General features: G+C 34.6%; 1 protein-coding gene and 1 pseudogene across 1 annotated transcript; both read right to left on the reverse strand.

The window, feature by feature from the left end:
• Positions 1-2,521: 2,521 nt before the first annotated feature.
• On the reverse strand, positions 2,522-4,839 carry LOC134376503 (olfactory receptor 5D13-like; annotated as a pseudogene).
• A 1,468-nt stretch (positions 4,840-6,307) lies between these two features.
• LOC134376504 (olfactory receptor 5D13-like) lies at positions 6,308-7,264 on the reverse strand. The gene has a single exon (XM_063095029.1). It carries the CDS (start codon positions 7,262-7,264, stop codon positions 6,308-6,310), a length of 957 nt encoding a protein of 318 aa, XP_062951099.1.
• Positions 7,265-13,228: the final 5,964 nt, after the last annotated feature.

The following is a 13,228-nucleotide window of genomic DNA, read 5'->3' on the forward strand; positions in this document are numbered from 1 at the left end:
CAGCTTCTGTCCCACTAGTTTCCATTTGGCTCACTCTTGCAGAAACCTGTCTGCAAGAATTAAACTATGCAAAGAAATCATTTAAAAGGAGAAAGATGTTACCATTTGTACAAATATCATAAAACTTTTCTCTAATGTAAATGTTTATTATTTTTTAATTGCTTGTTCAAAAGTTTGTGTAATTATTAAAATTGTAAAATTAAAATCAAGTTATTGCCAATGCAAAGGAAGGAGAAATAAGGAGTTCATTTTAAAAGGTCTCTAGTGACTCCATACTCAACCAGATATGAATCTACTCCAGTTGAATTTTACCAAAAGTAAAAATGTATGCTTGCTAAGATTCATGCTATTCAGAGTGTGTTTGAAAGGACAGTAATAGCGGCATCATTTCGATGTCTGATATAAATGCAGACTCCCGGGCCCCACCACAGGTCCACTATAACCAAATCTAACTTTACAAGACCCCCAGATGATTTTCATACATATTAAAGAATGAAAGTCACCCATTTTGATTCCCTCTGATTTGATGGAAATTCTAGTGATTTAGTAAGATATTCTGCTGAATTAAAAATAAATATATTCAAGCTTTTTTTTGCTGACTTTTTCTATTTAATCCTCTGTCACCTTTTTCTCTCTCCTATCCAAAAACCCAAGATCATAGAGAGTTCATCCTTTCTCCATGTTTTCAAGCCAATGTATCCCAAAGTATATCATAAACCAATTCATTACAGAAGGTAATGATTGACAATGCTTAATTTGTCGTGTGTGTTGGAATAGAGTGGGTATATATTTTGTATCCTTCAATAAGACAACAGCACACTCACTAAGACACACACACACACACACAAACACACAATCCTCCATGGTAGAATTAAAACAGAAATTATTTGTTTTATTTGCTAAGTTGAATAAACTATGTTTTGCATTATCTGGAAAATGTGTGATAGACAAGTGCCCAGAATTTTGGTAAAGTTATGTGTAATTCCTGGTTTACAACTAAGGCAAGGTAAAAAGGAAAATATTGGTTTATTTCATGTTTTATAATTATCTACCAGCTCACAGATATTAAGACAAGATTTAGTGGTATACATTCATAACACGACATAAAGTTAGAAGTTTTTATTGAGATCAACACATTTACTCTGAAGAAACAATTAATATTTAATTAATTCATGCAGTGCAATAATCTCAGGTGTCTATACAGTGCATTTCCTGAGGAATCTGTGTTACACAAACCACAATTAGCAAGAGAGAAACAGAGAAAACGTCTTAATTTTTTTTTTTTTTTTTGTCAAACTCAGTCAGGCTCTGATTTAACACAAACTCAAAAATAATAAATTTGGAAGGCATTTGTATTTCTATCAAAGCAGTCACAACCATGCCATATTCAACTGGCAAACAAAACTATTCATTGCAGGTAAAATGTGAAATTAATTAGAGATTATCATTAAAAAGCAAAACCTGGATTACTCAAACTATTTCTAAAATTTATCATTATGCCCACTGTGTTAGTAAATAGTATTTGCAGAAAAAAGTTTTACAAATCAGTTTGTGAGATCCATGAGATTAATAGCTGAATTTTTCATTTATTTCCCATTGGTAAACTTTCAGGAAAAACTCACAACATAAACATTTTTACTTAATACTTAGAGTTAGCATGTTTAATATCACTTTCTATATATATTAACAATACAGGAGAAAAGAATAAAGAACTTGGTAGAATCTTACAGATAGTGCCCCCAGACTCATGTTACTAATTCTACTGAATTCTATCTACTCCATACTCGTACCCAGCTGTGGCTTTTCAGGTTTCCTCTGTAACCCTGACATTCTCATTGCTAAAATGAAATTAAGGAGTATTTTAAAATTATTTACCATGCCAATATATATCAAGATTTGTAGGTTTTATGATCTAATATTCACCTGTTGTATAAGCTTTCTAGAGCTGTCACAACAAATTATCACAAACTGCAGGCATAAAACAAGACATATGTATTTTCTCATAGTTCTCAAGACCAGAAGTCTGAAATCAAGGTGCTGGCGGGGCTGTGCTACCTCTGATGGCACAGGGGAGAATACTTCCTTGCCCCTGGCTTGTGGCAGCAACACTCCAGTCTGCTTCCATTTTCCATTGGCCTCTTCCCTGTGTCTCTGTGTTGTCCTTTACTGTCTCATAAGGGCATTCTCATTGGATTTAGTGCCCTCCCTAATTCACTATGATCTCATCTCGATCCTTACCTTATTTACAATTGCAAAGATCCTATTTCCAAGTAAGGTCACTTTTGAGGTTCTACATGGACATAATTTAGGAGACACTGTTCAATACACAACACTTGTGTTACTTCACATATGGTTCTCAGGTATTCTGTTAAATTCTAAGGTAAACAAATAAATGATCTATTATAAGATATTTAAAAATCTGACTGGTGAACTGACTAAATTATTTGAATCATCATCTCTAGTCAAAGCATTAAATTATCCTCAATCTAATGAATCAGATTACCTTTGGGAATAAAAATCTTCAACAAAATTGTGTTGGGTGAGTCATTAACTTCTTGACTGTGTCTCTCACATCTTTGTTCCTGAGGCTGTAGATCAAAGAGTTGAGCACGGGAATGACCACCATATAAAATACAGAACCTACTTTGACTATGAGCCATGAGTTTTTGGAGTGGGTGACACAATAGAGGAACAGGATGGTCCCATAGAAAATGGTGATGATGCTCAGGTGGGAGGCACAGGTAGAGAAAGCTTTATGGTGCCCACCAGCAGAAGGCATTTTCATGACAGTGATAAAGATAAAACTATAAGTAGTGGGAACAATTACCAGGCTGCTCACCTCATTGAATATGGCGATGACAAAACAAAGCACTTGGCTGATGTAGGAGTCAGAGCACAGGACAGAGACGATGACTGAGTGCTCACAGACAAAATTATTCGTGATGTTAGACCCACGGAAGGATAAGGCCAAGAGGAAATAGGTGAGTGTCAGGGAGGAGACTATAACCCGTGCATAGGGCCTGGCCACTAATGACACACAGAGCTTTGGAGACATGACAGCTGTGTAGAGGAGAGGGTTACAAACGGCCACAAATCTGTCATAGGCCATCACTGCCAACATGAATGTTTCTGCCACTGCAAATACAGTAGCCAAGAAGAATTGCATGATGCATCCCATAAAGAAGATGGTTCTGTCTTCCACAGCCAAGTTCTACAGCAGTTTGGGGGGAACTGTACTGGAGTAACAGGAATCAACAAAGGACAAGTAGCTGAGGAAAAAGTACATGGGGGTGTGGAGTTTGGGATTGATCCTGATGATTATGATCTTTTCCAGACACAGAAAGACAAGTACTGAATGATATTAGTTATATGTAGAATCTCTTTAAAAAATCAAACTCATAGAGACAGTAGAATGATTACTTGTGGCTGCACTGGGGGAGGAAAAGAGATATTGGTCCAATGGAACAAACCTTCATTAATAATATAAATAAGCACTGGAAGTCTAATGTACACCATAATGACTATAATTAAAAATATTATATTGCATTCTTGATATTTTTTCTGAGGGTAGATCTCTGTTCTCACTACAAAAAAATACTACCTATGTGAAGTGATGGATACATTAATCAGTTTTGTTGAGATAATTGATTTGCAATGTACACATATATCAAAATATTAGGCCGTAGGCTTTAAATATACACAATTTTTATTTGTCTATCCTACATCAATAAAGCTGGAAAACAGAAAAAGAAACTCAAAACTGACAGCAACTTCCCCCACAGGACATTTGTTGAGTTCTGGTGATGCACTGCAAGCTGTGGACCTGAACTAGAAAGGCAGATGGACATATTCCACAGAAATTCCATGGCAGTTAAGAGGCAAAATCTGACAAGGGAATTGGGAGCTTCCACAAAAGCTTGACCATATCTCTGACTTTTAAGTTGTATTGAGTAGCAGGAGAAAGATCTGAAGTCAAACTTCTGCAAGGTAGAGCTTAATCTGTATCTACCTTTCAGATGAGAGAGAGGCACACGCCAGTCAAGTCTCAATCAAAACCTCAGCAGGGCCACATCCAAGGAGAAGTAATAGGTTATGGGGTGGGCTGAATTTTATCAAAACTTTGTATGTCCATCCAGTGAATTGTAATGGCCCATTTCCTAATCTAAGGAAGACCTCTCTTATCCTCTTTTAATCCAAACTTTCATGACAAATTACTGTTTTAAATTTCTTCTGTTTAAAATCCAAGAATAGTTATTTTTTTTTCTGCTGACCAGACATGGACTCATATATAGCCTGTCTTTTCTGAGAATCAACAGCAATGTGAAAACCACTTTTCTTTTTAACGAACAAACTACATCCCTAAACTTGAATCAAAATACGACAATTACTTGGAAGGACAATTATACCTCATTACTCTAATTCTCAATGGCTTGGTAACAAAGTCACAACGCAGATGAAGACTATGGACACTACCATGTATATGAATGTTGTATCATGTTTTCCTTCTCTCTCTCTCTCTCTCTCTCTGTATATATATATATACATATATATATATATAGTTATATATAGTTATACATATGATTATGTACATACAATTACATATGTGTATATGTATGTATGCAAGTGCATATATATGTATAATCAATTTCCCTATGTTAAAGTAGCAAGATGTTTCTGTTTTTCCTGACACCTCTGTTTTCCCTTAATATGTCTATAGCAAAAGCTCTATCTAAAAGAAAATCCTCCTTTTCTAGGAAAATCACGTTTTAAAGAGAGTGAAAAAAAGTTCACAAATCTCCCAAGCACACTACTCTCCCAACTCCTTACCCTTCCCCACATTATTGCATATGACAGAAAGAAGAATGGTGTCCTAAGTTAAAAGGTTTGATTTTAGTTTTCATGGGTAAATACCTAGGAAATAAATAGTTGGGTTGTATAGGAAGTCTCTGGAGTAAGTCTCCACGAGATACTCCTAAACTGTTTTTAAAGTCATTGTCCCTTTTACCCACATCTCAAATATATGTGTTCCATTTGCTCCATGTTCTCACCAGTACCTGGTATAACAATCCTATTCGTATCAGCCATTCTAAAAGTTGTGCAGTGACATCTCATAATTTTAGAATAAATTTCACTGATGACTAATAATACTTAGCGTCTGTCCATGTATTTACCAATAATTTGCCTATCTTCTTTTGTCAAGTGTCTCCTCAACTATTTTAAACATTCTTTATAGGATGGTTTGTTTTCTGGTTTTGAGTGTAAGAGCTCTTTATATGTTCTAAATACAAAGACTTTCTCAGACATATGTTTTGCAAATATTTACTCACAATCATTGCTTTCATTTTTATCTTCTTACTGGTTTCTTTCATCATTAAGAAACATTTGCTACACATTTTTAACTTGGCTGAAGTTAATTTCATCAATTTTTTGATGACCTAGTATTTTTGCATTCAACCTAAAAAGTTTTCACCTCAAATTTGGAAAGACACTCCTTATGTTTCATGCTCAAATTTTGTAGGATTTACATTTGGGTTTAGATCTATGATAGATTCCATTTGATTTGACTTAATAGTTTTATATGACAGGAAGTAAGTTTAAGGCTCTTTTATCCATATGGGTATCCAGTTTTTTCTTTACTATTTGTTAGAAACACATCCTTTTTCCATTAACTTACAATGACCTTTTTGTTGAAATTTAAATGACTAGATATGGGTGCATTCAGTTTGGGACTCTATTACTTTAATATGCCATGCCTTGATTGCTCAAGTAGTTTTTGAAATAAAATAGAGCATGCATGTGAGAAAAGCAAAACAGTACTTTATTCAATTTTGTTTGCGAAAATAAAAATCAACTTCGGCCATTTAAACCCCCAAAAGGAAAGGGAGCATCTTTGTAAATGATACAGTAAGGTGAAGCATTTGTAAAAGCTCTCCCAGGAGTATGGGCCTCCTGATTAAAACTTTCAGGGACCATGCTGAACCTACTCATATTTGATGAATTGGAAATTAGTTTTACTTTGGTAAAACACAAATAAAATTCTAGTATACATAGCAAAGCATTTAAAAATAATTATAAATATTGCTACAGATGGTCCAAATTTTTTTTTAATTTGTGATTTACATGGTTTGCAGCTATTTCACTAAGCATTGATGTATACAAAATAAATAATCACAAAATGCTCTTCTGCCATTTATATGTATATTAACCAATAGGCTGTTGATTAAATAATTTGAATCATCAATTGCAGTATAAGAATTAGGAAATCTGTAGTACAGTAAATCATTTTTTGAGAAATAAAATAATAAGTCTAAAAATATGATGTGTGACAAAGCAATTTGGTGACAACCAATTTTTTGAATGTCTCCTTCACATCTTTGTTCCTAAGGCTACAGATCAATGGGTTCAGCATAGGAATCACCACTGTATAAAACACAGAAGCCACTTTAACAATAAGCCAAGATGTTTTAGGGTTAGGAACACAGTAAAGGAAAAGGATGGTTCCCTGGAAGATGGTGATGGCAGTCAGGTGGGAGGCACAGGTGGAGAAGGTTTTCCAGCGCCCGCTTGCAGAAGGTATCTTCATAACCGTGATGAAAATGAGTATATACGACATGAGAATAATCACCAGGCTGCTCACCTCATTGAATACAGCAATAATAAAACATAGCATCTGGGTGATATAGGGGTCTGAGCAGGAGACAGAAATAATTACAGAGTACTCACAGAAAAAATTATTCATGATGCTAGACTTACAATAGGACAGTGTAAGAAGAAAATACGTGAGTGTCAGGGAACAAACTACACCCCATGTGTAAGACCCACCCACCAGAAGAGCAGAAAGCTTCTGAGACATAATAGTGCTATAGAGCAAGGGGTTACAAAGAGCCACAAAACGGTCATAGGCCATCGCTGCTAGAATGAACATTTCTGTCACTGCAAAACAACAAGCAAAACAAAATTGTGTGATGCAGCCTGAGAAAGAGATGGTTCTGTCTTCCACAACCAAGTTCTCCAACAGTTTCGGTGTAACTACGGTGGAATAACAGAAATCTACAAAGGACAAGTGACTCAGGAAAAAGTACATGATTGTGTGGAGTTTTGAATTGACCTTGATGATGATTATCATGCCCAAATTCCCCACCACAGTGACTGTGTAGATGGACAAGAAAACCAGAAAGAGTGGAACCCGAAATTCTGGGTATTCTGAAAACCCCAAGAGAGTAAAAGTGAGTGTGCTGCTTTGATTTCCTTCAGATAACATCATGATTCCTGTTGGATAAAACAAAACAAAACAAAAAGTTATTTCTAGAAAGCAGGATTGAAAAGAAACACAGAGAGGGGAAAGATGCTTCATGTGTTTCTGTGAAGAGTGACACAGAAGAGTGGTTGTCAAACTGCAGTCCTCAAACAGCAGCAGCACCAGCACCTGACATTTCTTAGGATTCTGAATTCTCTAGTCCCATCTTCAAACTTCTAAATCTAAAACTCTGGGATGAGGCCCACAATTTGTGGTTTAACCTGGCCTCCAGGTGATTTTGATGCATGCTAGAGGGTGAGAACCAATGGTACGGACAATATGTAGTAATCATTCTAAATATTTAAAATCCAGCACTTGTCAGTATTATTAATATATAATTGAAACGTAAATTTATAGTACAACAAAAATTATGAAATTAGAAAAAAGAGAGGCAGAACAGAAGCACAGAGAACATTGTCATTATTCTAAGAGTGACACTAAAGATCAAGAGGACTTGACACTGCACTTGGTGACACGGAAATGTTAGTAATATTTGTTTTTTTCATTTTTCACCTTTGCTAGGCATAATACAAAATTTAATAAACATAGAATTTAAGCATTGAGATAACCCTGCACATGTACCTTGTCTATACTTCCACCTAATGTTTCAGAGTTTGTGACACAATCTCATCAGTAAGATGTCTCTGTGCCCTCCAATATATTCTCCATCAATGCACACTGCCTGCTGCTGTATTTTTGAGTCCTTTAATTATATTTTGTTTAACTTATATTATTAAATAAAAATAATCAATGAAATTTTAATTAGCTGTTTATTAATGCTCTTTAGATATCCCCTCCTGATATGTATATATGTGTGCGCACACACACACACACACACACACACACACACACACACACACACACACACACACACATATACACATATATACATCCATCCTAAAATCACCAACAATATTTCCATACAAAATATGTTCTACTATACAATGAAAATTACACAAAAAAATTACACATTTCTTAACCAAGAAAATAATCCCTCTTTTATGATGAGGCATATTTTGGGAAGATAAGGAGGTGCAAGGAGGGTGGGCACAAGAAGAATGGCCTTGCAACACGTAAAGCAGAATGAATGAAGATATAGACATGAGGCTACAGCAGAAATGCAGGTATAATTTTTTCCATCCTTTCAGCTTTACCTGGAACATGTACCAGACTCCTGACTCAGCCCCATGAGTTTCTACCTCTACGTGCACTATAAGCAACCCCAGACACACACCATTTATCATGAGCATATTATTTCCAGTAGCTTGTGGGCTAGAATGTATACACTTTAAACATTAACTATTGTTCACACTTTTAATAAATGATTCCCTGTCAACCTTTTATCATATTAGTAAAGCCTGCAATTACTGCCCTGGCTATTTTGTACAATTATTAGGTAAACAACCAAAAGATACTCAGAAAAAAAAAAAAAAAAACTTGGCATTTAATCCCTGGAAATGTCAAATAAATTTCTAGCATTGGTGGTTAGAATTAGAATTGTACTCAAATCAAATCCAGGCCTAGGGCATTCAACTTCAAAAAGTGCCCCATTTTCTGCAACTTTTTTCCATTATTCCTCAGTGGTGCCACTGTGCCATTTTCTGTAAAAAAATAAAGTAATAATAATTCTAATAAATACTTAATGCCTTGTTAGTTTAAATTAAAATGTCTCTGACCATAAAAAGAGACCTATGGAAATTTTAGATTAATCTACATGAGCTAGACCTACACATTTTACACCTGAGTTGAAAGATGTCAAAAAACAAATGAACTAACCTTAAACCAGAAACTCTTGATTAATTTACTGAGAATTTCTTTTTATGATTGATGAATCTTAGGCAGTTTTCTTCTCAGTAATTCTTTAGGATAACAACAGGCTTGAGATCTGCAATGAAAGTGGAAGCACATTTCAAGGAAGGTGCCAGTAAGATGGCATTTAATTTTCAGGTCATAAGAAATCTCAGAGAGTACGAGGAAAAGACTAAAGGCTGTATACACAGTTGTAACTCCTGTTATACTCTGGGTCTTATACCTGCCCCCATGACTATGGAGATATAGACCCTGGGGTATTATAATTGGGATATTCCTCAATGGGCTTCCAAACATACAATTTGTTAAAACACTGTGTGGTGTCATTGTGAGAGATGCATTTTTCTAAATTATTTGAGATAATCATCTCACCACATCTATTCCATTAATTGCTGTTAAGTATTGAATTACTGAAATAATAATACATGTTCATTGAAGACATTACTGAATAGATAGAAAATTAAAAATAAACATTAAGTATTCTTAAGTAGCTGGTATTATGTTAACTGCAGTTTAATTTTTGTATTGAAATTTATAGTGGAGAAACCTGTCAAACACTACATAAGGTAAAAGATTAAGTTTACCATCAGCAGTGATATGATGTGGACATCATGTTCCCCTGACATGATGTGATGAAAAAGGCATTTCACCTCTTGTTACACTTCCCCTAAAACCCATAATCTCAGCGTAATGTTAATTATTACCAAAATATTAGTCAAGAGCATACAGAATGCCCCATCACAATAAGTAGTTTTTAAGTCCCAATTAGTAGTTCTTAATATTCGGGCCCATTACTATAGACTAATTTTGCCAGTGTATAAAGATTATATTAGTAAAACAATACTATTTATACACTTCGATATTCACCTTTTCTTGCTTCATGTTATGGCTGTGAAATTTCATGATGTTGTTCTGAAGAGTATGGGCAGATTTTTTTTTTTTCATTTCTATATTGTATTCAATTGAATAAATACAACAAAATATTTGTGTTTTGATGGATATATGAGTTATTTTCAATTTGAGTCAATTAGAAATAGTGTTGTTCTGAGTATTCTTTTCTCTTACTTTGATGCAAATATATGTTTCTATTTAGTATTTAGCAAAGAATGGAATTATGAGTTTATACTTCCAAATAGGTTTCAAAAAGTTTTGATCAACTTCACATTCATATTCAGCACTTTTAAAAGTTTGTTAAATCCACATCCTAGACAACACTTGATTTTATCAATTCAACTGCTTTTTGAAGTTTGTTCATTACATCATTTATCAGTATTTCTTGGGTATTTTTTGTAGTACATAGTTAGTGTGCACTCTTTTATGTAATAATTATTAAATGTATGCCTCATATGTGTTCCAATGATGTTTGTCATTCCTGGGTTGATTTCCTTAGTAGCAGGCACCAAGACAAAACTAAGATGTAAGTAGTTTATTGGGAGGAGGATTTTAGTAAGCACTAGTAGCTAAGGTGAAAAGACAACATTGATTAACGGGTTACTTATGTGGACAAGTGTAGCGGATGCATAAATACTTCAACTTCCTCATCTCTGGATGGGACAAGATAGAGTTAAGTTGTACACAGTCTTCCCAAGGTGTCCAAGGGGGCTAAGATGCAGTTGTCAAAACAAACAAACAAACAAAAAAAAACCCCCAAAACCTGTTCTTCTATGTTGTCTTTTCAACTTAGCTTAACATCTTAGTACCACTGGACACCTTGAAATGAAGTTTCAATTGAAACAAAATGTTGTGTTTTATAGAACTTACTGAGACATAAGAGTTGGTTATGAAATGTGAGTACGGATCATGTCAAGAAAACTTGGAATCAGGTTTGCAGCACTTTTATTAAGCACAACTTAAAACTAAACCATAACCTATGTCTCAGTTTTCATAAGTTCCTAAATACAGACAACTTCTTAATCTTGACTTCCATGCAGTCCAGAGAAGAGATTTTGAAATATATTTCCTTATGAAACCTCCTGAGAAGAAGTGAATCAGAATGCATTACAACTAAAGAAACCAAAGATAATTGTAAAACATTATGGCCATGGAAAATAATGGCAATGCAATTTTTAATCAATTTAAAGCATAATTTACATTAATTATCATTGATATAAAAAATATCTGCTTTGAATCTTTGTTCATAAGGATGTAGAGGAGGAAATTCAGCATGGGGATAATGACTGTAAACAGCACAGTGGCTGCTTTGACATGAGCTTTTGTAGTTGGGCATACAGTAGAGAAGGAGATAATTGCATGGAAAAAGGTGATAGCAGTCAGGTGGGCCACAGGAGGAGAAGAATTTTTGGTATTAAACAGAAATAAATCACTAGGTATTTCTCAATGAGTACAAGCCACTAAAAAAAATTGAAGTAAAAAGAGTAACAAAAACCACAAAATACCCTCTTTATGTGACATACTTACATTTGGTGGCTAAGGATAAATGAAAGAACATGTAAGATTGAAAAAAAATGAAATTTTGTTTTCATAAACCAACAGGAGTCTGAATATTAGAAATTTCATATGATTAAGCCTAATAAAATAAAATGACTGGTTCTAGAAATGGATTGGGAAACCCAGAGGAATTATGTTTCCATTTTGAGCACATCTGTGAACTGTCACAACATTAGCCTTGTCTGTAACAAGCAGCAGACTGTCATTTAATCTACCACTACTAATCCCAGGCACAGAGCAGCAACTATGTGATCACACATCCCATGACATAGTAGACTGGGCAGACCTATTGTGACTTAAGGTATTTAGCCATATGTGTTGATAGAAAAAGGCTTCTCCTTAAAATCAGTACCTTAGATTATTTTTATTGGGTCACAGCCATGAAGGTTAAGAACTTTGCAATACCATCTGCTTCTACTACAAAGCAGCTAGATTCAACCATTACATCAGTGGAGATTCTAGAACTTTGACTAGAGAAAAAAACCCTTGAACTGTTAGACCAGCCCAGATGTCCATCATCAGATGACTGGGTAAGGAAAATGTGTTATATACACACAATGGAATATTATATTGCCATAAAAAACAAAAAAATATCGCCATTCACAGCAACATGAATGAACTAGAGAAATCATATTAAGTGAAATAAGCCAGGCAGTGAAAGAGAAATGCCATATGTTTTCACATGTAAGTGGGAGCTAAAAGAATAAACATATAAATAAAAGAAAGAAAGAAAGATACAACATTCACAATAACACATTGAACTTTCAAAAGGAGAACTAAAGTTTCTAGAAGCAGGAAGGAAGGGGGGAGGGAAGAATTGGTAAAGGGCCACAAATAGCAATGACAGTGTATATTACTGAATATAACAATTATTCTTATTTGAGCATCACATATTGCTCATGATTATTGATATTCAACTATGTTACAGTAAAAATAATAAATAAGAAAAAAAAAAGGAACTAAGTGACCTTTTAGGAAGATTCTAAACCAAGATACTGAAGAAACGTAATACTGTTGAAATCAGAGAATTCCTATTTTTATTTCTATTTTTTAAAAATTTTTAAAAAATTTATTTATTTTTTATTTTTATTTTATTTTTTAAAAAATTTTATTTTGTCGATATACATTGTGGCTGATTATTGCTCCCCATCACCAAAACCTCCCTCCCTTCTCCCTCCCCCCTCCCCCCGAACAGTGTCCTTTCTGTTTGCTTGTCGTATCAACTTCAAGTAATTGTGGTTGTTATATCTTCTTCCCTCCCCCCTGGTTTTTTTTTTTTTTTTTTTTTTTTTTTTTTTGTGTGTGTGTGTGTGTGTGTGTGTGTGTGTGTGTGAATTTATATATTAATTTTCAGCTCCCACCAATAAGTAAGAACATGTGGTATTTCTCTTTCTGTGTCTGACATGTTTCACTTAATATAATTCTCTCAAGGTCCATCCATGTTGTTGCAAATGGCAGTATTTCATTCGTTTTTATAGCTGAGTAATATTCCATTGTGTAGATGTACCACATTTTCCGTATCCACTCATCTGATGATGGGCATTTGGGCTGGTTCCAACTCTTGGCTATTGTAAAGAGTGCTGCGATAAACATTGGGGAACAGGTATACCTTTGACTTGATGATTTCCATTCCTCTGGGTATATTCCCAGCAGTGGGATAGCTGGGTCGTATGG

This window comes from Cynocephalus volans, chromosome 4 (genome assembly GCF_027409185.1).
Source record: "Cynocephalus volans isolate mCynVol1 chromosome 4, mCynVol1.pri, whole genome shotgun sequence".
Classification (NCBI taxonomy): domain Eukaryota; kingdom Metazoa; phylum Chordata; class Mammalia; order Dermoptera; family Cynocephalidae; genus Cynocephalus; species Cynocephalus volans.

Coding starts and splice junctions, on each gene's coding strand:
- LOC134376504 (XM_063095029.1), bottom strand. CDS start 7,264: ATGATGTTATCTGAAGGAAATCAAAGCAGCACACTCACTTTTACTCTC.